At 38.0% G+C, this 27,264-nt stretch overlaps 1 protein-coding gene across 1 annotated transcript in view; it reads left to right on the top strand.

Annotated features, from left to right (window-relative positions):
- STK3 (serine/threonine kinase 3) overlaps positions 1–27,264 on the top strand; it is a 370,424-nt gene that overhangs the window by 178,591 nt on the left and 164,569 nt on the right. Inside the window, exons 7-8 of the mRNA XM_006859252.1 lie at positions 377–514; positions 16,626–16,751. Of these exons, the coding sequence (XP_006859314.1) occupies positions 377–514; positions 16,626–16,751 (264 nt within the window). The remainder of the gene's footprint in view (positions 1–376; positions 515–16,625; positions 16,752–27,264) is intronic.

Below are 27,264 nucleotides of genomic sequence, written 5' to 3' on the forward strand. Positions count from 1 at the left end.
GAAGTGAATCTGGCTTGCAATAGCAAAATGTGGGGATATAGCTGTGTAACTAGAAAATTAACTAGGGAATGTCCTGAGTTTGGTAAAAGGGTCAGAAATGCCAAGTCTTCTCTAGAGACTGGTAAAAATAATAGATAAAATAAAGAATGATGTGCTCAATGAGCTACAATTCAAATAGAGGAAATTTAATGGGAAATGATTACATTAGTAGCAGATGGATTTGCTTCCTGAATTGTAATCTTACTGGAAATCCTAGAAAAGCTTAAATTTGTTTTTCAGATTTAGAGTTTGATAAAAAGATGGATAAAGAGATTTGTTTATCAGGTTGTGCTGTGGTGATTCTTACTGTGCCTTTTGGATATTTCACTTTTACTAGGCTATTTTTATGATTCCCACAAATCCACCACCAACATTCAGGAAGCCAGAACTTTGGTCTGATGATTTCACCGATTTTGTTAAAAAGTGCCTAGTGAAGAGTCCTGAGCAGAGAGCTACTGCCACACAGCTTTTACAGGTCAGTGCTTGTGCCTCTACAGGAAGGGGCATTTCTTCCTGCCTTTCAGCTTTCGGACATTGGCCAGATTTCTGTTTTTTTCACTATTTTCCAGGCTTACTCTACCTTTTTAAAAATTTTGTTTTAGTTTTGATGTAGTTAACTCTTTCCATCCACAGTTATTTTGAAAGTGAAACTTAAAATGGCTTCTCAAATTTTCAAAATGTGTCCAAACAAATGCTTGTCCCCATTATTATTTTTTGTTCTTGATTTATTTATTGTTCCTTGACCAGTCTTTGCCTTTTTTGGCTCCAGTATTTTAAAAATCAAGAAAACACTGCTATGGAGTTGATTCTGAGACATAGCTACTCTGTAGGACAGACTAGAACTGCCCCCATCTGGTTTCCAAGGCTGTGCGCTGTGAGGTAATGTGCTGGACTGCAAGGTTGGTTTAAACTGCAGGGTGGCAGTTCAAGCTCACCATCCGCTCCTCGGAACCTTTACACAGGGTTATTGTGAGTCGTTACTGACTCAACAACTTCCCTTTATAGAAACAGACTATCCCAATTTTTTCTGTGGAGTCGTTGGTGGTTTCCATCTGCTGATCTTTTGGTTAGCAGCTGAGTGCTTTAATCACAGCACCTCCAGAGCTCCTTTATTCGGGTATGCTGTTACTGTTGTTAGTGCCATTGAATCGGTTCTGACTAACAGTGACCCTGCATATAGTGTTTCTGAGAAGAACCTGGTTGGTTTCAACTGTTGACCTTGTGATTAGCAGCCCTGTGCTTCTCTTACAGTGTCACACCAGGACTCCATCTATAAGATGTATAAATACACAAGATCCTTAAATTCCTTGAAAAGAATAATATAACATGTTGTAAATACTAGTTCCAAGATTACCTAAAAATGAAGAATTTCAATATCTCCTGCTATAAGTAGACTTTGTATCCAGAGGAACAAGATGATTTTTATCTTCTCTGAAATTGATGCAAATAGAAATAATTTGATAGGTATAATAAATATTTGTGAGTCTTGATTCCTTAGACCTTTTTTTGCCTCAGACCTCTAAACTAATAAGTATCTCTCACTGACAAAACATGATACATGGAAAATGATTTTTTCATGTGACAAAAGTATTTAAAAAAAAAAAATTTTTTTTTAAAAGTGATTTTCCAGGGTACAATTTAAAAAAAGACTTTATTGAGAGGTACATGGAAACTGGCTCTTAAATGTGCTGTTTATTTTTATGAAAGTGTAACTTGGTACTCAACCTTCTTGGAAGGCTTAACTACCTTTAAAAATTACATATTCTTTAACTCAGTAATTTGAGATCTATGATTTTACTCTACAGAAATAAGTAAGCATTTGTGAAATGACCTATGTGTAAAAATATTTATAGAATATTATAATAGCAAAATATTAGAAACAGTGTAAATAGCTAGCAACAGATTGTATCTAGAAATTAGTCTATCAAGAAATTAATCTTAAATCTATCAGGAGAGGGATTGATATATATATATATATATATATATATATATATATATATATATATATATATATAATATGGAGCTCTGGTAACGTAGTGGTTACGAATCGGGCTGCGATCCTTAAGGTTAGCGGTTCGAAACTACCAGCTGCTCCGTGGGAGAAAGATGAGGCTTTCTACTCCCGTAAAGATTTACACCCTCGGAAACCCTGTACAGGGTCGTTATGGGTCGGAACTGACTCGCCGGCACTTAACAACAACAACAAATATATATATATATATATATATATATATATACACATATACACACACACACATACATACACACACACACACATATATATATATATGTATATATACAACAAATGTGTATATATATATACATATATATACATACACACACATGTATATATATACACAAGTCCCCAATTGATAATGTGATGTTGATCTGGTGACTCCATAAGGTGGTTCTGACATAACTGAATCTACCCACTGCCCTTTTTTGGTCGATTCATTAGTATTGTCTTTTATTATCAGTATCTTTTTAAAGCTGATAGTTATTTGTCTATGGGGGTTAGAAGCATTTTTTATAAAATTACACATAAGCGTATACACACACACACACACACACACACACACACACACACACACATGTTGTTGTTAAGTGCCGTTGAGTCAATTCCAACCCATAGCAACCCTATATAGGGTTTCTGAGGAGCGGCTGGTGAGCTTGAACCGCCAACTTTGCGTTTCAAACCGACTTTGCAGTCCAGCACATTAACCCACAATACCACACCAGGATGCCATATACACACATATATAAATAAAAATACACATCATAAAAATGGACTCTGATGATATGAAGTTTGGTGTTGGAATTTTGTATTTGCAATAGTAACTGTGAAAGGTTCAGTATCATCTGCATGAAGGGGCTTCAAAAAGTTTGTGAAAAAATTCCACTATCTTTTAATTCCATTTACCATGAACTTTTCGAAGCCCTCTCCTATTATCCCTGGGAATGAGGAGGTGCTTCTAGTCAGAAAATTAGTGAGATTTGTCTATATGGACCTTTTTTCCCCTTCATATATTTTGCAGTAATATCTCACTGCTTCACAAATTTATCTATCAACATTAGCAAAGTGATCAGCTTTGGGTCCTTGCTTTCAACTAGCAAAACAAAACTAAATCTGTATGACTGTTTTGATTTTTTTTTTTTTTTTAAACTTACTGTGCATTGAGTGAAGGTTAGCAGGCAAGATAATTTATTGTCAGCCAATCATATTATTTGCTTTATTTCGATAATTACAGTCCATTCCCTGCAACAGTAGTTATCCTGTATTGTCCCTGTGGCTTCCCTTTTACATCTTATTTTTCACAAATCAGCAAAGCAAAAATACTTAATGTATACATGCAGAACAAAAAAATATATATTCATTTAAATGTTCAAAGGACACATTTTGAAAGCCTGCCTCTCCTGTCCACAGGCACATGGCCTTTCTCAGTCCATGGGCCAGAGTCTACAGCTGTTCTGTCTCTCCATGCTGTCACCTCTCCCACCATCTCTGCTGTTACCGCTTCCCTAGGTAGAATCTCACCTTCCTCTCATTCTCTTCCTTCTTGCTGGTCTTGGAATTCTCTGTTGCTGAAATGAAAGATGAACTACTCCTCCCTTTTAGATATACATCTTCTGCAGTTGCAGTTGTGACACTCAATCCTCCTAACAGTTACTTACAATTGAATCACAAAATCCTATCACATATATGGCAGAGTTTTGAATAGTAAATATTAAAATTGAGCATCTGCAAGTGAACATCTGAGAATGATAGCATCAGCAAATTATATGCTGCAACATTGTATACAGTATGTATTACTAATGATAAGATATACTCAAAACAAACAAAAAAGCCAGACCTTTGTTAAGTATGATATGTTGTAACTCTAATATGTCGTAACTTTGTCATAATATGTCATAACCTGTATGTGCATATGTGAATGCTTGTAATGGTATTTTTCCAGAAAATAAAACATACATCTGGTCTCCAAAGAAAGTATAAATGTAGGGCTGAGAGGCAAAAGTGGATCAGAGACCGATTTTTAACTGAATTTTTTTTTTTTCAATAAAAAAAAGGTAATTTTTGTTATGGTAAAAATACAACTAATAAAACATCTGCCAATTCAGCCTTTTTTACATGTACAATTCAGTGATATTGATTATATGCATTCTATTGTGCAACCATCACCACAATATGTTTACAGATATTCCGTTACTGCTCCCCTCCCAGAAGCTATGAATAAACTTCTGTCTCTGTATTTGCCTATTCTAGATACTTCAGTTGAGTGGAATCATACAGCACTTGTCCTTTTTTTTTTTTTTCTTCAAGTCTTTTGAATTTTGTGTCATGTGCAAGTACTACTTTTCAAAAATTAATTAAAATATTTATTTTGAAATAAAACGGGGCTTAGAAAAGTTTGTGGAAAAATGGAATTAAAAATAATGGAGTTTTTACCCCATAAACCTTTTGATGCCCGCTTGTATTGTCGGAATTTCTAAGGAAATTTGACTGTATAAAATCAAGGGCCTACTGGTAATATTAGCTGTATAAATATCATTGTTATCCAACTTTAAATGAGGCAAGAAAGGAGAGGGAGACAAAACAAAACAAAAAAATGGGGCAAAGAGCACAAAGTAAGCTGGTGAAGTAAGTCTGAATATCTTTATTTGTAGTCTTCTACTGTTTTTTCTAACTATTCTTTAAGAAAAAATGTGTTCCTTTCAACTGAGTTTTTTTGGATGAAAGGAATTTTAGAAACACTTAGTTAATTCCTGACTTGTGGATGAGCGTGTTACTGAAATCTAGTAAGATTAAATGACTCCCTGAAGATCACACAGTGATGAAGGGATTGTGCTCATTGTATTCCATTTGAATTTTTCTGCCTCATGATGCTGACTTGTATGGACCACATCACAAGCATCGTTATCATCTCGTTTCTAATTGGGTTTGCCCAAGCATCCGTCTCCATAGTATGTCCAAGAAGACAACTATGTTTGTATAGTGCTTATTATGGAGTACTGGTTGGTATAGTAGGATAAGTGCTAGATTGCTAATCACAAGCTTAGCAGTTCAAACCCACCAGTCACTCCTTGGAAACCCTATACAGGGTCACTATGGGCCCAAAAAGACTTAACGGCATTTAACAACAACTAACAACTGCATAGTGCTTGTTAGTATTTACTATACCTAGTAAATACTAATTAGTAAATACTGAAAATCATGTACAGGGTTATTATGAGTTGAAACTGACTCTGTGGCACTTAACAACATTATTGATGACCATTTAAGACCCCAGTCACTACACAGGAGGAAGATGAAAATATCTGCTCTTGTAAAATTTCCAGCCTGGAAAACACTACTTCAAGAAGCCAAAAGACATTTATAAAAATAGAAGAATGTATCATATTCATGGAGAGGAATATTTAACATTGTAAAATGTCCACACTACCCAAAGCAATCTGTAGATATAATGCAGTCCCAATCGAGATTCCAACTTCATTCTTTTAAGAGATGGAAACACTGAACACTAACTTTATATGGAAAAGAAAGACACCTCGGATAAGCAAAGCATTACTCAGGAAGAGGAACAAAGTTGGAGGCCTCTCACTTTGTTATCTCAGTAGTCAAAACAGCCTGGAACTGGTATAGTGAACGATACATAGATCAATAGAACAAAATTGAGGTCCCAAAAGTAAATCCACCCACATACAGTTAGTTGATCTTTAACATAGGGCCAAAACACATTAAATGGGGAAATGGTCTTTTCAACAAATGGTACTGGAAAAACTGGATATCTATTCACAAAAAAGTGAAACAAGAGCCATGTCCCACAGCATACATTAAAAACAAACTCACAGTGTTTTTTAATAATCAGACCTAAATGTAAAACCTAGAACAATGCAGATCATCAATGAAAAAATAGGGGTAAACTTAGGCTCAGATACATGGAATAAATACACTGTCAAACATAACCAAAACCACACAGGCAGTAGAAGACAAAATAGATGATTGGGATCTCCTAAAAGTTAGACATGTGTATCAAAAAGAATTTGCCAGAAGTGTAAAAAGACCTGGAAATTTTTTTTGCAGTGACAATTAGACAAAGGACTCATCTCTCAAATTTATAGAAAACAACAATACCTCTACAAGACAAAAACAAATAACCCAATTAAAAACTGCTCAGAGGACATGAATAGACACTTCCCCCAAAGAAGACATTCAGGAGGCCAACAAGCATATGAAGAATGTTAATGATCATTAGCTATTTGTATATTGTTGTTGTTGTTAAGTGCCGTTGAGTCGGTTCTGACCCATAGCGACCCTGTACATTAGCAATATGTAATTATTGTACAGTGCCACACCCACCAGCTATTGGTTGTTGGTGGTTGTATGCTGACATGTTGTTGCCAACTCATACAGCACCCCCTGTATAGGATTTCTGATGCTGTAAACCTTAACAGGAGCAAGAAGCATCATCTTTCTCCCTTGGAACGGCTGGTGGATTTGAAATGATGACCTTGAAGTTAACAGCCCAACTTGTAACCCACTATATCACCAGTTGTTGTTAACTGCTGTCGAGTCAGTTCTGACTCATAGCGACCCCTTTGTAGGGTTTCCGAGGAGCAGTTGGTAGGTTTGAACTGCTGACCTTATGGTTTGCAGTCCAGTGCTGATCCTACAGCTCCATACCAGGAGCCCCCAGGGCTCCTTAAGGGGAGAAAAAACAACCCAAACAGTGAGGTATCATCTCATTTCAGCATTAATAGCAAATTAAAAACAAAGAGAAAACAGAAAGCAACAAATGCTGGCAAGGATGTGGCAAGACAAGACTGGGACCTTCCTACTTGCTGGTGGGACTGTAAAGTGGTAAAATCGCTGTGGAAAATGGTATGGTGCATCCTCAGAAAGTTAGAAATGGAAATACCATGTTGTTGTTGGTTTTGACTCATAGTGACCCTGTATAGAGTTTCTAAGGAACAGCCGGTGGGTTTGAACTGCCTACCCTGTGGTTTGCAGTCCATTGCTGATTGTACAGTGCCACACCCAGCAGTCCCTCTACTTGGGAGTATACCATAACAAGGAAGAGCCATGACACAAGGAGATATATGCACGCTGATGTTCATCACAGCACTAGTCACAATAGTAAGAAGAAGGAAACAGCCTAAATGTCCATGAATGGAAGATGGATAAACTTTGGTGTATTCACACGATGGAATACTATGTAATGGTAAAGAATAGTGATAAATCTGCAATACACCTCATAACATGGATGAACCTGGCGGACAATATCCTGAGTAAAATTAGTCAATCAGAAAATGACAAATATTATATGAAACTACTATTGTAAAAACTCAAGAAAAAGGTTTTCATGCTGAAATAAACATTCTTTGATGATTACCAGGGAAACCAGAGAGGGAAGGTAGAGTAATTCACTGGCTAGAAGGTGGACACATGTTAACTTGGATGATGGGGTGGGCAAAATACAAGAAGAGAGAGTTTGACAGAAGAATGATGAAGACAGGTGAAGACACAGGGAAGGATACAAGTGCTAAAGGGGGTAGAGGTCAATAGTGTTAAATACACAACTCTGGAACAAGTGTTTTGTGGGTAGATGCATGAACAAATACACAGGCTGAAGGGGTATGCGTGGGAGAGTAGGAGTATACCCACAGATATATAAGTGTTTGAAGAGGTTATTTGTACAGCACTGTAGGATAAGCACTGGACTGCTACCCACTAGCTAAACTTGCCGTTAGCAGTCCATTATTGCTATGAGTCAGAACTGACTCAAGAGCACTTAATAACATTTCCCTTTGCTGCAAACACACCTGTGAATGTGGTGAAGCATGTTGTTGTGACGCCATCGAGTCAGTACCAACCCATAGCAACCTTATGCACAACAGAACCAAACACTGCCAGATCCTGGGTCAACCTCACTACTGTTGCCACACTTGAGTTCATCAATGCTGCCATTTGGCCAATCCATCTCATTGGAGGTCTCCCTCTTTTTCTCTGACCCTCCACCTTACCAAACATAATATCCTTCTCCAGAGACTGGTCCCTCCTGACAATATGTCCAAAGTATGAGAAACAAAGTTTGGCCATCTTAGCCTCCAAGGAGCACTCTGGCTGCACTTCTTCCAAAACTGCTCTGTTGGTTCTTTTGGCAGCCCATGGCACTTTCAATATTCTCCTCCAACACCATAACTCAAATACATCAATTCTTCTACAGTCTTCCTTATTCACATCCAGCTTTCACATGCATATGAGGTTATTGAAAATACCTTGGCTTGGGTCAGGCACACTTTAGTCCTCAAGCTGACATCTCTGCTCTTCAACACTTAAAAAAAAATGTCTTGTGCAGCAAATTTTCTTAACCCAGTACTCCATTTGATTGCTTAACTGCTGCTTCGTGAGTGTTGATAGTTGATTGAAGAAGAATGAAATCCTTGACAACTTCAATCTTTTCTCTATTGAGAAGAATGTTGTTTATTGGCCCAGTGATGAAGATTTTTCTTTATATTGACATGTAATCCATTCCAAAGGCTGTGTGTGCTCTTTGATCTTCATCAGTAAATGTTTTAAGTCCTCTTCACTTTCAGCAAGCAAGGTTGTATCATCTGCATATCGCAGGTTGTTAATGAGTCTTCCTCCAATCCTGATACCACATTTTTCTTCATATAATCCAGCTTCTCAGATTATTTGCTCAGCATACAAGTTGAATATGTATGGTGAAAGAATACAACCTTGTCACATACTTTTCTTAATCTTAAGCCATTCAGTGTTCCCATATTCTGTTCGAACGCCAGGAGTGGTCCAGGTACAGATTCCTCATGAGCACAATTAAGTGTTCAGGAATACTCATACTTCACAATGTTGTCCATAGCTTGTCATGATCTACACAATTGAAAACCTTTGCGTAGTCAATAAAGCACTGGTAAGCATCTTTTTGATATTCTCTGCTTTCAGCCAAGACATCAGCATGATATCCTGTGATATCTCTTGTTCCACGGCCTCTTCTGAATCTGTCTTGAACTTCTGGAAGTTCTCTGTCAATGTATGCTTGCAGCCGTTTCTGTATTACCTTTAGTAAAACTTTACTTGCATGGGATATCAAAGAGATTGTCCAATGATTTCTGCATTCCATTGGGTCACCTCTCTTTGGAATGGGCACAAATACGGATCTCTTCGAATCAGTCGACCAGATAGTTGTCTTCCACATTTCTTGGCAGAGATGAGTGAGTGCCTCCTGTGCCACCTCACTTTCTTGAAAGATTTCAATTTTTATTCCATCAATTCCTGGTGCCTTGTTCTTTTGCCAATTCCTTCAATGCACCTTGGACTTTCTCCTTCAGTATCATTGGCTCCTGATCATATGCTACCTCTTGAAATGGCTGAACATTAACCATTTCCTTTTGGTACAGTGACTCTGTGTATTCCTTCCATCTTCTCTTGATGCTTCCTGCGTCATTCAATAATTTGTTCAAAGAATCCTTCAATAACGAAAGTCGAGGCTTGAATTTTTTCTTCAGTTCCCCCAGCTTGAGAAATGTTGAGCATATTCTTCCTTTTTGGTTTTCTGATTCCAGATCTTTGCACATTTTTAAAATAATATTTGGCTTTATCTTCTCGAGCTGATCTTTAAAATTTTCTGTTCATCTCTTGTACCTCCTCATTTCTTCCATTTGCTTTAGTATCTCTACGCTGGAGAGCAAGTTTCAGAGTCTGTTCTGACATCCATTTTGACCTTTTCCTTCTGTCTTGTTTTCTTAATGACTTTTTGCTGTATGATGTTCTTGATGTCATCCCACAACTCTTCTGGTCTTCGGTCTTTAGTGTATAATGCATCAAATCTGTTCTTCACATGACCTCTAAATGCAGTTGGGATATATTCAAGGTCATATTTTGGCTCTTGTGGACTTGTTTTCATTGTCTTCAGCTTCAGTGTGAATTTGCATATGAGTAATTGATGATCTGTCCCACCGTCTGCCCTTGGCCTTGTTTTGACTGATGATATGGAGCTTTTTCCATTGTCTCTTTCCACAGATGTAGTCAATTTGATTTCTGTGTATTCCATCTGGTGATGTCCATGTGTATAATCGTCTCTTATGCTGTCTAAAGAAGGTATTTGAAATGAACACATCATTCGTCTGTCAGTTTGTCTTACTGTGGTGGCTTGTGAGTTGCTGTGATTCTGAAAGCTATGCCACCGGTATTTTAGGTCACCCATGGTGGACAGGTTTCAGATGAGTTTCCAGCTGAAGGTAGACTTAGGAAGAAGGAGTGACGAATAACTTCCGAATATTTAGTCACTGAAAACCTTATGCATAGCAGAGAAACACCGTCAGAAATAGTGCCGGAAAATGAGCCACTCAGGTTGGAAGGCACTCAAAATGTGACCCGGGAAGAGCTGCTTCCTAAGAGTAGAGTTAACTGTGATGATGTAAATGGAGTAAAGCCTATGGGAAAAAAAGTCCACGGGGCCTTCATTTGCTGATAGGACACAACTCAAAATGAAAAGAAACAGCTGTAAACATCCACTGAAAATCGGAACATGGAATGTATGAAGTATGAATCTGGGGAAATTGGAAGTTGTCAGAAATGAAATGGAGCACATAAGCATCGATACCTTAGGCATTAATGAGCTGAAATGGACTGGTATTGGCCATTTTGAATCTGATGACCATGGTTTACTATGCCGGAAATGACAAATTGAAGAAGAATGGTGTTGCATTCATTGTCAGAAAGAACATATCCAGATCAGTCATGAGGTACAATGCTGTCTGTGATAGGATAATATCCATGCGCCTACAGGGAAGCCCAGTTAATACCACTGTTATTCAAATTTATGCACCAACCACTAAAGCCAGTGTGGAAGAAATGGAAGAATTCTACCAACTTCTTCAATCTGAAATTGATCAAGCATGCAGTTAAGATGTATTGATTATTACTGGTGATTGGAATGCAAAAGTTGGGAGCAAAGAGGAATGATCAGTAGTTGGAAAATATGGCCTTGGTGATAGAAATGATGCTGGAGATCACATGATAGAATTCAGCAGAATCAATGATTTTTGGTGAAGCATACAGAGGACAAAATGATGAGAACTTCTTAGATATTATCAAACATCTTAAGGCAATGAGTTGCTGGTCCTGGGAGCTTAGTACCATAGTCTCGGGATACCACAGTCTATTAGTCTAGCATTGTCCACAAAGACAGTGTTCTGCATCCTCCTTTGGTGTGTAGCAAGTAGAACGATAAAAGTTCATGAGCAGCCATATAAGTTGCAATTGTTGGTTTCTCTATGTGTGGAAAAATTAAGAGGGATGAAAATTGAGGATGCTTGGAATGTCTAGTCCAGTGGACTAATGGAGCAGGTGAACATCAGTCATCATGACTAAGACCAGAAGAACTTATGAAAGGGATCACATTAGAAGGTAGGTCTTGGATAGACTGGGAGAAAGTGTGGAACAAAACTCAAAATTTAAAAAAAAAAAAAAAGCCAGGCTTACTACTGGTCAGAAGACCCCAGACCATGACCCCGACCACCCTTGAGGTCTGGAATGGAACTCAACCTAATGGTTAAAATTTTATCCAAGCAGTGGGTAGCTGTGTGGGACAATACTAGTAAGGTCTATTCGCCCTGGAATAGTCAATCATTCAAGGTCAAAACGACAACATTTCCTAAGGACAACATTGAGAATGAATGGGAAGGAGGTTGGAATAGAAATAGGCACAGCAAGCAGGTATTGGGATAACTGGTGTTCCATGGAAGGAACTGCAATCCTTGAGATGAAACAAAGTGTATGATTTATGGAATACAAAACTGATGATCTTCTCTGTAAACCTTCACTCAATTCACTATAAATTAAAAAAGAAAAATCGTACATGGTCACTATGAGTTGGAATCAACTGGGTGGCATTTGTATATTTTTTAGTATTATAATTGTTGTTTTTAAGTGCTGTTGAGTAGGTTCCGACCCACACCGACCCTGGATACGGTTTCTGAGGAGCAGCTGATGAGCTTGAACCGCTAATCTTGCAGTTCAAATGGATTTGCAGTCTGGCTCATTAACTCACTGCGTCACACCAGAACTCCGATAGTATTTTCTTATTTGGCCTTTTGTCTGCCCTCACTCCCTTGCATTTTTTACGTCATAATATTCAAAAAATAGAGTTTTAGTTTGATATACAAATTTTCTTTTTCTCCAGCCCTCTATACCTATTCTCATGCTATCCTCTCCTTCTCTCCTACCAAGTTTAGAGATATTTTCTCCAACTGGCTCCCTCCTCTTGTTGTTAAGTTCTGTTGAGTTGGTTCCAACTCATAGTGACCTTGTTTAGGGTTTCCACGGAGTGGCTGGTAGGTTTGAACTGCTGGCCGTGCAATTCAAACCACCTTTCTGGTTAATGCTTATCCTTTAGTGCCACACCAGGACTCCTTAGCATTGTTAATTAGATATTTAATCTAGCAGCTTTCTCTTTATTCTTGTTTAGGTTATTTGTTCTTCTTTGTTTCCATAAGCACCTGGTATATACCATTTACTGTATTAGAATGAAATCATTGTGGCCCTCCACCTTACCAAACATGGTATCATTCTCCAGGGGCTAGTTCCTCCCGATAGCATCTCCGAAGTATGAGAGACAAAGTCTGGGCATCCTGGCTTCCAAGGAGCACTCTGGCTGTACTTCTTCCAAACACAGATCTGTTTGTTCTTTTGGCAGTCCCTGGTAATTTCGGTATTCTTCTCCAACAGCATAACTCAGTCCATGGTACTTTCAATATTCTCCTCCAAAACCATAACTCAAATGCATCAGTTCTTCTATAGTCTTCCTTATTCATTATCAAACTTTTGCATGGATATGAGGTTATTGAAAATACCATAGCTTGGGTCAGGTATGCCTTAGTCCTCAAGTGGACATGTTTGTCATCTCTTCAACTCTTTAAAGAGATCTGGCTAACTGACTGATCTATATTTCTGATCCATATTTCTGTCCATTCAAAAATTAAAAAAAAAAAAAAAAGTTTTACTTTTGCCAATTTGTTTTTCTGCAGTTTTCAGTGTTGCTATGTGTTTTTAATGTTATCACATGCTATTTTTTAAAGTTTTAAAAATATGTTATATTTTTAAATCTGGCCGAATTACTGATGAAACCTCTTCTTACTAGCAAGAATGCTAAAATAATATGATCTTCAGTTCTTTATCTACCCTTTTAACTTCACTAACCAATTCATCTTTGTTGATCAGAATCACGTCTGTAGCAGTTACATAGAGAAAATGCAAGTATAAATGAAATTAGACATACTGAGATTTTGAGATTAAGAAAATTAAATTGTGTAGATTAATGGTAGTCTGTATGGCATTGTAGTCAATTCACAACAAACTGCATGAAAGCAAGCTTTCATTAGAATGCGTAAACCTAATCTGAACATTGACATTTCTTGAAAATAAACCAGTGTCTTGGAGGGGTGACTCATAATTGTCCCTGAGAAGATAACTAAATAAAATGCAGCTTAAAATGTAGTGTGGTGGATTACAAACTGGCCTGCTATGTGCAAGGTCAGTAGTTCAAATGTTCCAGGTGTTCCGTGGGAGAAAGATGAGGCTATCTGCTCCTGTAAAGATTTACAACCTCAGAAGTCCTGTACAGGGTCTCTGTATGTCAGAAATGACTCCATATCACACAACCACAACCACCATACCCTTAAAAAGAGATGCAGTTCTTTTGGTTCCCCAGTTTTGCATTGTTGCTCTTCTCCCTGTTGTATTGTATAAAATCAGTCCTTAAGTTGTTCCATCACATTCACTGCTGCCTCTCTATTTTGGTTTGGGTTTTAAGCCCCTGTTTTAAATAATTACACCTGGATTTTACCATTTTGCCCCACTTTATTACATTTCTAAACTCTTGTAAATTCATGCTATCAAAGACATTATTTTCCTTACGTTATTGTCTTGCTTCTGTAACTGTAGTCGCTTTTTTCAGATGGCATCACATCTGAAGAATTTATCTTGCTTGTCCACTGTTGCCTGTATCTAACTTCATAGAACTTCATTCCTCTAAATGGTGTTTCTGCTTTGGCTAGGCAGGTTTTCCTGCTGTCTTCTAACAGTAATGCTTATTGTTCTATATGTTCACATGGTTTGTCCTTCTTAAAATGATCTCTTTTGCATAAGACAGCTGTGATTACCTCACTCATTCTTCTCCTATATTTACATATGCTGGCTTCTGATCATTTAGATTGGAGTCCTGGTGTTGGCACTGTATGATAAAACACTGGGTCACAAGGTTGGTTTGAACTGCAGGGTCAGTGGTTCAAACCTACCAGCCACTCCTCAGAAACCCTATACAGGGTTGCTATGAGTCAGAACCTACTTGACAGCACTTACCACCAGCAACAAAATATATCCTGGTGTGGCCCTGTAGGATAAGCACTGGGCTGCTAACTACTAGGTCAGAGGCTCAAATTCATCAGCCGTTCCTTAGAAACCCTATATGGGGTCACTATGATTAGGAACCATCTTGATGGCATTTAGCAACAAGAACCAAGCATATCATTAGGAGACTTGGTGGTGCTGTAGGATAAGCACTGGACTGCTAATCACAAAGTTGACAGTTCAAACCCACCAGCTGCTCTGAGAGACAACGATGAGATTGCTCATGTAAAGACTTACAGCTTCAGGAATCTGAATTGAGTCAGAATCGACTCAGCTATATGGACATTGATTAAAATACCTGATGATGAATGTAACTTATTTGTTATATCATAACTTTCTGCATATGTTTCTCTTATTCCTTATTCTAGATGTTAAATTCTTTAAGGGAAAAAGTTATCTTCAGTGATTTCTTTTTGTGACTTTTCTATTCGTTTTTTTCAAGTTGTTTTCAGAGTAGGACTTGGCTTCCCTTTTTATTGTTGATCATCATCCTCTAGGGCACTATTCTTGTATTTATAGTTCAAGTTGTATCACAGGTACTTCTGGTTTTCAGCTTAGAAGGGGAGAGATTATGGCAGAATGTACACTCAACGTTTCAAGTTTAAGACAGTAGAGTGGAGCACATCATTTGCTCTTAGATCCCACTGGTAAGAAGTTACTCACATAGTCACATTCAGCTGAAAATATGGTGAGAAATAAATGTGGGCTCTAACTGGGCAACCATGTGCCCAGCCCCAACTCTGTCACTTAGTGGATGAGAGGGAATCAATGCCACAGATATGTATAGTAGGACTAAATTTAGCTAAAAATAAATCTATAATATAAACAATTTATCGAATCTTTGTAGTCATTGTTGTTGTTAAGCGCCATCGAGTTGGTTCCGACCCATAGCGACCCTGAACAGGGTTTCCAAGGCTGTAAATCTTTACGGGAGCAGAAAGCCTCATCTTTCTCCCGCGAAGCAGCTGGCAGTTTCGAACTGCTGACCTTGAGGTTCACAGCCCGATTCATTACCACTACTCCACCAGAGTCATTGTTAGTATTTCTGTAATCTGGTTTGATGCTTACTTAACGTTTTCCAAAATGATATGTTCACCATTTTAAAGCCTCTTGCAAATGTCTGTAATTTTGTCTTTAGCACTAAAACCTTTTTGTCTTTCAGAATATCTTTGCACTTTTTTAAAAATAACTTTCACGTGATATCATTGACATGTAAATGTTGTTGTTGTTAAGTGCCATTGAGTCGGTTCTGACCCATAGCAACCCTGTACAGGGTTTCCGAGGCTGTAAATCTTTACGGGAGCCGAACGCCTCATCTTTCTCTTGCAGAACAGCTAGTAGTTTCGAACTGTTGGCCTTAAGGTTCGCAGTCCGGTTCATAACCACTACGCTACCAGAGCTCTTTGACATGTAAATATGGAAACACTATTTTTAAAGCTGAATTGCTTGTTTCAGAATAAGATTATCTATCCCAAATTATACCTATAATCTCTCTCTCTCTCTCCCACCTCAATTCCCTCCAAAAATTTTGTCAAAACCCCGGTCTATTCTGGTGATTATCCTCAGCTGTACTTGTGGGATAGTAGAGAGAACTCAGGGCCTGTAGCTTGAATCAAGGTAACAGTGAAAAGAGATGGAGAGTTGCTTTGTATATAGTTTAGTAATGAGGCAATAGTTATATTCAGAAATATACTTTAGCTTGTCTTTTGCTGATTTAAACTTCTCCATTGTATAAGATAAAATTATTCAAGACATAATCAAATAGAACATATCTAAAAGAAGTAACAAAATAGTCTTACTAACCACTGATTTTAGCTGGCAACTTGTTAAAAAAAAAAAAAAATCTTCCTAACCTGTACTTCTTTTGGTGAATTATATTTTTAAGGCTTTTGTAGCTGTGTTAGTTATAAGGTTGCATTTCTGTGAGTGTACATTAATTTTGTTGTTGTTCTTGTCAAATAACTAGTAAACCCAAAGCAAAATCCTTAATTCAGAAACATTTGAAATGTTCTGTTTTTTGAACATGTACTTTCATTTCTAGATGAAAGAAACTGTTATTGGTGCTTTTGATCTTCTTTAGCACTTACATATTGTTTTACTATTTATGTGATTCAGAGAAATACCTTGAATTTATGAAATATTAACTTTACTCTTCTAGCATCATTTTATCAAGAATGCAAAACCTGTATCGATTTTAAGAGATCTGATCACAGAAGCTATGGAGCTCAAAGCTAAAAGACATGAAGAACAGCAGCGAGAGCTGGGAGAGGAGGAAGAAAATTCGGTTCGTAATGTCTTCCAAGAAATTGGAATTTTGCTTCTAAATCATTTTACTGTGATTTTGTTTGAAATATATTAATAGCACTTATTTTTTTATTGCATAAGGAGCTCTGGTAGCGTAGTGGTAATGAATTGGGCTGCTAACCTCAAGGTCAGCAATTAGAAATTACCACTCGTTACACAGGAGAAAGATGAGGCTTTCTGCTCCAGTAAAGATTTACAGCCTCGGAAACCCTATGCAGGTTCGTTATGAGTCGTAACCAACTTCAAAGCATACCACCACCACCACCATTTTTCATTGCATAGTAAGGAGTGTTCATTAATTAAATCTTAGAATCTAATTCACTTGTATTACATGTGTGCTATTTTTTCCTCCTTTTCTGATGTCTTGAGAATTATTAATACATGAAATGTAAGCCTGATATAATAAGCTTGCACAGTGCCTGGTATTGAGTTGTTACTCATTATGTGATTGTTGAATAAATGTTGCCTTGAATGTGGTCAATTTTGTGCCATATTTTCTGGAACTTTCTTTTACATTGTCAACAACTGTGGTGTAGATAAAGGGTTACTAGAGAAAGCAAAAAGGACAGACAAGGATTTAGCATATTAAATCAGTTACATTTACTCTTTTCATAAGTTGGTGACTACATTAGTTCTACAAAAATTAGTGATTTGCTGTTATTGTTTTTATGTCATCATGTGGGTTCCAACTCATCACAACCCTATAATAGGGTATCTGAGGAGTGGCGGGTGGGTATGAACCACCATTAGCAGACCAGTGATTATCCTACTTAGCCATATGAAATGATGTAAATACCTTGGTTTTTGTGTCACGGGATCTTATACTTCCCATACTGGGTTCTTGGTGTTGTGATAGATATGAAGAAGCTTCAAAATGCCTGTGGAAAAATGGAATTCAAAAGATAATGAATTTTTCCATGAACTTTTGGAAGTCCCTTGTAAGCTTAGTTTCGGATTTCTGTCTAGTTGACACTTGAAGAACATTTTGTTATTTAAAAAGTACTGTATTGCATATTATTCTATTTGATTTTTACATAAGATTGGTCGTATATAGGAGTATTGCCCATTTTGCGGTTGGGTAAAATTAGAAGAGAAATAATTAACCAGAATTCTCAAAGCTAGTGAGGAACCATGAATAAAAACCAACTTTTGCTTTTCAGTTTCCAGGCTCCCTCATTAGTACTTTATGCCCATTTCCCAATCACTCTGGTAAGCCAACCAGCAGCATTAGCTGATCAGAGTCACACCATCTCAGATAAGGCCATATTCTCTCGAAAAGTCTTGTCTTTGCCCTCTGTGATGGTGCTCACCTGCCTCTTCAGCAGGTGCTTGGACAGGGTTATGTCAGCTTCCTATAAGAGCTGGACTAGTGAGCTGACTTCAGTTAGCTGTCAGCAGCTCATTGTGTTTATTTTGTCCTCATCTTTCCATAATTATAGGCTGGCTTCCATATTTCAGATGGACAGGGAACTGTTGACTACCTCTGGTTTTTAAAACCTTGGTAACACATTCTGGTTATTTTTCTGCCACTTCGATGATCCCTTTCCTGCTGTGTTCCTCTCCTTCACTGTGCTATAGTCACAGTGGTCTTCCTTCAGATTTTTAACTTTTAAACATGATAGACCTTTTTTTTACTCCGGGTTAAATAACGTGTACCCCAAAGCCTAATAGCTTAAAACAAGGCATATTTATTATCTCAAGGTGTCTGTGGATCAGGGCTTCAGGAGTAACTTAACTGGATGAAATGATTCTGGCAAGAATCTCTCATGAGGTGTCAATCAAGGTCTTACTCGGAGCTGCAGTCATTTGAAGGCTTGATGAAGACTGGAAGATCCACTGCTAAGAGAGCTCGCTCTTATGGCTGTGGACTGCTTCTTCAGTTCCTTGCCATGGGATTCATAGTGCTCTTTGAGAATCGTTACAGCTTGACAGTCAGCAAAGCAAGTGATCCAAGAGACAGAGAACACAGGAAGTTCTTCACTGGTTTTAACTGAAATTATAAACCCATGAACTGGCTTGGAAGAGTCCCTCTTTAAGCGTTCTATGGATACCGTGTTGTAGACTATATTCTCAGGAAGTAGCTTCCATTGTGAGATTATTTTGCCAGTTTTTGCCCTAAATATAAAATAGCTACTTGTGTGTGTGCATGCATGCGCACACATAGATTTGTACATATTTACAAGTATTTATAAGAACCATTAAATATGTAGCTTGAATCTAAAGTCCTCCTGCACTGAAAATATATTGTTGACACTACCATTCATTTTTAAGGCTCTGGTAGCTTAATGGTTACAAGTTAGCCTGCTAACCTCAAGATCAGCAGTTAGAGACAACCAGCTGTTCTGCAGGAGAAAGATGAGGCTTTCTGCTCCCATAAAGATTTGCAACCTCGGAAACCCTACATGGGGTTGCTATGAGTCAGAACCGACTCCATGGCACATACCACCACCACCACCACCATTCATTTTCAGCAAATTATTTGATCAGTAGTCATATTCTCCCAGAACATTTATTCACATCAAAGGCTCAAAACCATACCTTGATAATGGACTTTGTCTTTATACTGTTCATTCCTTTGGAATTCCCTTGTAGTTTGACTTAAAATTAAATTACCTACTCAAGGGCCTTGAACCACAAGGTCAGCATTTCAAACCTAACAGCCGCTCCTTGGAAACCCTTTACAGGGTTGCTGTGAGTCGAAACCAGCTCAATAGTATTTAATAACAGCAATACAATTTAGAAACAAAATAGGAATTTTAGATCTATCTATTTATCATCATATCATTACGATAGCACTTTTCCATGACATTAAGGTTTTTTATTAAGTCAACACAGAATTAGGTGTAGCTGTTATTGTTGTCAGGTGCCATCAAGTCTGTTTCGACTCATAGGACTTTTATGCACATCAGAACGAAGCAATGTCCGGTCCTGCGCAATCCTCACAATTTTTGTTACGTTTGAGCCCGGTTGTATTGCGACTGTGTCAGTCCATCTCGCTGGAGTTCTTCTCTTTTACTGACCCTTCACTTTACCAAGCTAGATATAGATGTTGTTGTTGTTAAGTGCCGTCGAGTCGGTTCCGACCCATAGCGACCCTGTACAGGGTTTCCGAGGGTGTAAATCCTTACGGGAGTAGAAAGCCTCATCTTCCTCCCGCGGAGCGGCTGGTTGTTTCGAACCGCTGACCTTAAGGTTCACAGCCCAATTTGTAACCACTACGCTACCAGAGCTCCTTAGTCTATTATAAATTGTAGGCACAGGACTGTTCTTTTCGTCATTCAGTGTATACTAATTTATGTGTAACATTCAAGATGTAAGTATATATTGTATAAGTTGTTAATTATACAATAAATAAGCAGTATACATTCTCAAGTATTTCTTGAGTTAATTTTTGATACTAGTTTTAAGTTTGCTGGTATGACTTACATATGTAGGCACTTGAATAATTATTTAAATATTTGTGCAGTAAGAGAATTAGTGCTTGCTTTTCCAAATGAAACACCAAAGCACTCACTTACCACATGAGGCATTGGACAATTAGTTAATAAACTGAATTTATGAGTTAAGGTATAGGTTGCTCCATTTTCATCAGTAGATGAAAAGATTGTGAAGTAGTTTACAGGAATCATTTTGTCACAGGGCCTGAGGCATTTCCCATGTGAATCACAATGTTAAATACAATATTTGTTTGTTGTTGTTAAGTGCTGTGGAGTCAGTTCCAACCCATAGCGATCCTGTATAGGATTTCCAAGGAGTGAGCTTGTGTTTCAAACTGACTTTACAGTCCAGCACATTAACTCACATATTAAATGAAATATGTAAAAATTGGGATAACTTAAAATGTTGGTGTTATGTGAGACTTTTTCACTTTTATGAGTTTAGTACTGATTCAATAGAAAAGAGTTGTGTGTCTATTAGTTGGCCTTAGACTATGTCTTAGAACTCTTAACCTTTGCGAAAGCAATGAGGATGTTCTTATGACCCCTTTGGGGTCCAAACTCTTGAAGGTTTTCAGCTTGTGATCCTTAATTTCTGAGTGTTATGTCCTATCCTCCTTTAACTGGATTCAGTGAATCAACATGGATGTAGGGAAAAATGCTGGGATATTTTGTTCATTTGCTCCCTTCTGCAGATAGTGGTATAGCTGAGCATTTTCTGAGGCCCTTTTACCTTTCCCCTTCAAATCAGTCCGCCTCTTGAGGTAAAAACTACGATTCAGGGCACCACCAGATACCATGCAAATCATTCCAGAAGCCTATAATGAATGTACCTGGTTGATTACATTTGTTGTTGTTGTTTTTGTTAGGTACCATCGAGTCGGTACCAACTCATAGTGACCCTATGCATAATAGAATGAAACACTGCCCAGTCCTGCTCCAACCTCACAAATGTTGCTATATTTGAGCCCATTACTGTTGCCACTGTGCCAGTTCATCTCGTTGGGGGTCTTCCTCTTTTCTCCAACCCTCCACTTTATCAAACATGATACCATTCTCCAGGGACTGGTCCCTCTGATGTCATGTCTGAAGTATGAGAGACAAAGTTTGGCCATCCTGACTTCCAAGGAGCATTCTGGCTGTACTTCCTCCAACACAGGTAGCATTTATCTAAGGTCAGGACAGACTGCTTTGGACTTGAACTCTTAACTCTCTTCCTCAATAATTGTATGTCCTTGGTCAAGTTACTTCATTTTATTACTTCAGTTCACCAGCTGTATAAAGGAAACAGTAATAAATCAATCGTGTCTCATAGAGTTGTTATGGGCATATAATAAAGATACAAATTCCATGCATATAGTATTCTCTATAAAGTTTAGCTGTGATTTTTGTTAATACTATTACCTTACTACCACTACTGCTCCGATGATAACAGTTTGACTCCAGTTTTTGTCTTTGTTCCTTTAATTTTCTGTTTCTTAGATGCTTGCTCTTGCTGCTGTTCTGCTACTCTGGAGGCCAATGAAATAATGTCACTGATCAGACTTGAACCAATATATGTTCCATTTTCCCTATTTTTTTAAAGATAAATTTTAAATTTCTAAGTGAATTTAGAAGAGTTGGTAAAGATCTTTTTTATAAGTCTCATTTTAAACATGTATCTTTTAGTATTTAAAGGAAACCAGTAAAGAAATTTTATTTATTCATTCTCATTCTTTTGCTTCTTTAAAAGTAAGTATAGATTAAATGAAAGGAGCTCTGGTAGCGTAGTGGTTACGAATCGGGCTGTGAACCTCAAGGTCAGCAGTTTGAGACTACCAGCTGTTCCGCGAAAGAAAGATGAGGCTTTCTGCTCCCGTAAAGATTTACAGCCTTGGAAAACCCTGTACAGGGTCACAATTGAGTTGGAACTGACTCCACGGCACATCACCACCACCATAGATTAAATAAAGAACATTTTGTTGACCACAAATTGCTATCTTTTGAAATAATTGATCATTTATTTTCTCTATATAATAACTATATGGGGAGCATGGTGGCTCGACACCATAAGCACTGGACTGCGAACCTGTGGTCTAGGGTTCAAGCCCACCAGCCAGTCCACAGGAGATAGATGAGGCTTTCTACTCCCACGAATATGTAAAGCCTTAGAAACCCTCTATCGGCTAGCTACGAGCTGGAACTGAGTCAGTGTCCTTAACAACTGCAGCCGCAGCAATGACTATACAAATACTGTTTAGAGAGATAGTGTAATGTACTGTGGTTAGTTATTAGTTCTTTTTGTGATTTCTGGAGCTAAAACTTTTCTCAGTTTTTATTATTACTGCTGTTAATTTTCTATGTATCTATCATGGATATCTTCTGAGTCTTTACATTTCCAAGCACTGAGCAGGAGCTAAAAACTCTTCTATGTATGTTCACAGATATCAGATAATTTATTAGTGTCATGTGTGCTTCAATTTTGTAATGTTGGGTGGAGGTCATCCCTTTCCTAATCCCCTTTTCTCTTCTAAAGGAGCCCTGGTGGCTAGTAGGCTGACCATTGGCTGCTAACCAAAAGATCTGTGGTACCAACCCTAGAAAAGTCAAACTTCTCTAGGAAAGATTTGGAGTCCTGGTGAGGTACTGTAGGAGAAGCTGTGGTTGACAGTTGAAACCCACCAGCTGCTCCTTGTAAACTCTATGCAGAGTTGTTGTGAGTTGGAACTGACTCAAAGGTACTTAACAACATCAAAAACAGTAAAGATTTACAGCCTCAGAAACCCTGGAGAGTAGTTCTTCTCTGCCCTTTGGGATTGTTCTGAATTTGAATCAATTCAGTGGCAATGGACTGGATTTGGTTTGAGTTTATTATCTTAAGGATCCCTGGGTGGGGGCTCAATTACTCTGTAGGATACGCACTTGAAAGCTGACCACAAGGTCAGTAGTTAGAGCCCACTGGCTGCTCTATGGGAGAAAAATGACGTTTTCTGCTCCACGTTTTGTGCTCCTCAAAAGATTTGCAGTTCTGGAAACCCTAAACAGGGTCCCTATGAATTGGAACTGACTGGACTGGACTGGACTGCACTTACTACCACCACCACCAAAGGAACCCCATGGCACAGTGGGTTAAGAATTGAGGTGCTGTGTGAAACATTGGTCATTCACACTTACCACCTACTCTCCTACTCTGGAGGAATATGAGGCAGGCTGCTTCCGTAAAGACTTTTTTTTTTAACTTTTTATTGTGAGCTGAGTGAAGGTTTATAGATAACATCAGCAGTTTTACTTTCAACAGATCATGCACTCTTTTCCATTTCAATGATTATAACCTCCTGAATGCAACAACTGTTAGCCTGCATCCTCCCTGTGGTTCTTACTTGCTTTCCACTCACCTTCCCATCCTTTCTCAACTATGTCTTTAGGAAAATGTTGCCTTTTTAATAACTTTCATAAAGCTTTACAGCCTGTCGTGTAAGATCACACTATGCGTTGGAATTGATTCCACAGCATTAGGTATTCTCCTCTAATGTTGCTCTTTAGGTGTTTTGAACAAGAAGCCCAGGTGATGTGGTGGGTTACCAGTTGAGCTGCAAGCCAGTGTGAAATTACCAGCTACTCCATGGTAGAAAGATGAGGCTTTCTGCTACAATAAAGATTTACAGCCGTGGAAACCCTATATATAAGAAACATGGCTTTGAGTTGGAACCCACTTCATGGCATACCACCACCACTGTCCAGCTGTTTTCAGAAGCTTTTATCTGAGGCTTTAAGTTGTTGTTGTTCAATGACATACAGTCAGTTCTGATTCACAACGACTCAGTGCACAACAGAACAAAACACTGCCCAACCCTGCACCATCTTCACAATTGTTATGTTTGAGCCCATTGCTACTGTAACTGTGCCAATCCTTCTTGTTGAGGATCTTTCTCTTTTTCACTGACCCTCCATTTTACCAAGCATGATGACCTCCAGGGACTATCACTCCTGATAATATGTCCAAGGTATGAGAGACGCAGTATCGCCATCCTGCCTTCTAAGGAGCACACTGGCTGTACTTGCAACACAGATTTGTTCATTCTTCTCACAGTCCATGGTATTTTTAATATTCTTCTCCAACACCATAACTCAAATGCATCAGTTCTTCTATGGTTTTCCTTATTCATTGTCCAAGTTTCACATGCATATTGAAAATACCATGGCTTGGGTCAGGCACACCTTAGTCCTCAATTGACATCTTTACTTTTGAATACTTTAAAAGAGGTCTTGTGCAAAACATTAGCCTAATTGTCCTTTGATTTCTTGACTGTCGCTTCCACAAGTGTTGATAGTGGATCCAAGCAAACTGAAGTCTTTGACAACTTCAATCTTTTTTCCATTTATCATGATGTTATTTATTGCTCCCAGTGGTGAAGATTTTTGTTTGCTTTACATTAAAAGTGCAACCCATACTGAAGACTGTGTTCTTTGATCTTCACTGGTAAGTATTTTCAGTCCTCTTTGCTTTCAGCAAACAAGGTTGTATCATCTACATATCAAGGTTGTAAATGAGTCTTTCTCCAATCTTGATGTCACGTTCTTCATATAATCCAGCTTCCTGGATTATTTGCTCAGCGTAGAGATTGAATAAATATGGTGAAAGAATACAGCTCTAGTGTAGACCTTTCCTGATTTTAAACCATTCAGTGTTCCCTTGTTCTGTTCGAATGACTGACTTTTAGTCTGTATAGATTTCCTTTTGGGCACAATTAAATGTTCTGGAATACCCATTCTTCGCAGTGTTATCCATAGCTTGTCATGATCCACCCAGTCAAAAACCTTAGTCAATAAGGCACAGTTAAACATTTGCTGGTATTCTGTGCTTCCAGCCAAGATATATCTGATATAAGCAATAATACCAGTAATTCCATGCCCTCGTCTGAATCTGGCTTGAACCTCTGGAACTTCTCTGTAAATTTACTGTTGGCTGCAGCAGTTTTTAAATTATCTTTAGCAAACTTTTATTTTCATATGATATTAATGGTATTGTCTGATGAATTCTGCGTTCTCTTGAGTTACTTCTATTTGGAATTGACAAAAATATATCTTTTCCAATCAGTTATGATACCAAAATATGTTGTCTTTTCCAGATTACTTGGCATTGGTGAATGAGTGCCTCCAGTGCTGCATCAGTTTGTTGAAAGATTTCAATTTGTAATTGATCAGTTTCTGTTGCCTTGTTCTTTGCCAGTGCCTTAAGTGTACCTTGGACTTCTTCATTCAGTACCATTGATTCTTGATCATATGCTATCTACTGAAACAGTTCAACATTGACCATATCATTTTGGTACAGTGACTCTTTGTATTCCTTCCATCTTCTTTTGATGGTTTCTGTATCACTCAATATTTTGCCATAGAATCCTTTAATATTACAAGTTGATATTTGAATTTTTTCTTCATTTCTTTCAGGTCAGAAATACTGAGCATGCTCTTCCCTTTTGATTTTCTAACTCCAGGTCTTTGAACATTTCTTAATAATATTTGACTTTGTCTTCTTGAATTGCCCATTGAAATATTTTGTTCAACTCTTTTGCTTCCTTATTTCTTCCATTTACTTTAGCATCTCTACACGGGAGATCAAGTTTCAGAGTCTCTTCTGGCATCCATTTTGGTCATTTCCATCTTTCTGGTCTTCTTAATGATCTTTTGCTTTCTTCCTGTATGATGTGCTTAATGCCATCCCACAGTTCTTCTACTCTTTGATCATTCGTGTCTTATCCATCAGATCTGTTCTTGAGATGGTATATGTTTAAGGTCATATTTTGCCTCTTGTGGACTTGTTTTCATTCATTTTCTTCAGCTTCAGCCTGAACTTGCATGTTAGCAATTGATGATCTCTTCCAGAGTCTGCCCTGGCCTTGTTTTGCCTGATGATGTAGTGCTTTTCCACTGTCTCTTTGCATAGATGTAGTCAGTTTGATCTCTGTGTATTCCAACTGGTGAGGCTCATGTGTATAGATGTCGTTTTTGCTATTTAAAAAGGTATTTGCCATGAGTAAGTGATTGATCTTAAACAAAGTTCTGTCATGCCACCTCCAGCATAGTTTCTGTCATCAAGGTCATATTTTCCAACTACTGATCCTTCCTCTTTGTTTCCAGTCTTTGCATACCAATAACCAGTAATTATCAATATAATTTGGTTGCATATTTGATCAATTTCTGATAGGAGAATTTGATAGAATTTTTCAATTTCATCTTTACTACCTTTAGTTGTTGGTGCATTAATTTCAATAATAGTGGAATTAACTGGTCTTCCATGTAGATGTCTGAGTATGATCATATCACAGATATCATTTTACTTCAAGATAGATCTTAAAATGTTCTTTTTACTGATAAATGCAACACCATTCCTCTTCAATTTGTTTACAGCTGTTTTTCCTCATTTTGTATTGCGCTCTGTCAGCAAATGAAGATCCTGAAAGCTTTACTCCATTCTCGTCCTCACAATCAATTCAACTTTCAGGAGGCAACTCGTCCCTAGTCGTATTTTGAGTGCCTTCCAAAGTGAGGGACACATCTTCTGGAACTTCATCTAACAATATTCTGGTGCTGTTCATCATGTTTCCACCACTCACCTGCCAATTTGTCAGACTGTGGTGGCTTGTATTTTGCTTTGATTCTGGAAGCTATGCCATGGGTATTTTGAATACCAGCAGGGTCACCCATGGTGGACAGGTTTCAGAGAGCTTCCAGACAAAGACAGAGCAGGAAGAAGGAGAGACGAACTACTTCCGAGTATTTAATCACTGAAAACCTTATGAATAGCAGTGGAATACTGTCAGATATAGTGCCAAAAGTGAGCCCTTCAGGTTGGAAGGCACTGGGGAAGAGCTGCCTCCTCAAAGTAGAGTTGACCATGATGATGTGAATGGAGTAAAGTCCTCAGGACCTTCATTTGCTGATGGGGCACAACTCAAAATGAAGAGACACAACAAAGGACCTATATAAAGAAAACTACAAAACACTACTACAAGAAACCAAAAGAGACTTACAAAAATGGAAGAATGTACCATGCTCCTGGATAGAAAGACTTAACAT

The sequence above is a fragment of the Chrysochloris asiatica genome, unplaced genomic scaffold (assembly GCF_000296735.1).
Source record: "Chrysochloris asiatica unplaced genomic scaffold, ChrAsi1.0 scaffold00031, whole genome shotgun sequence".
In the NCBI taxonomy this organism is placed as follows: Eukaryota; Metazoa; Chordata; class Mammalia; order Afrosoricida; family Chrysochloridae; genus Chrysochloris; species Chrysochloris asiatica.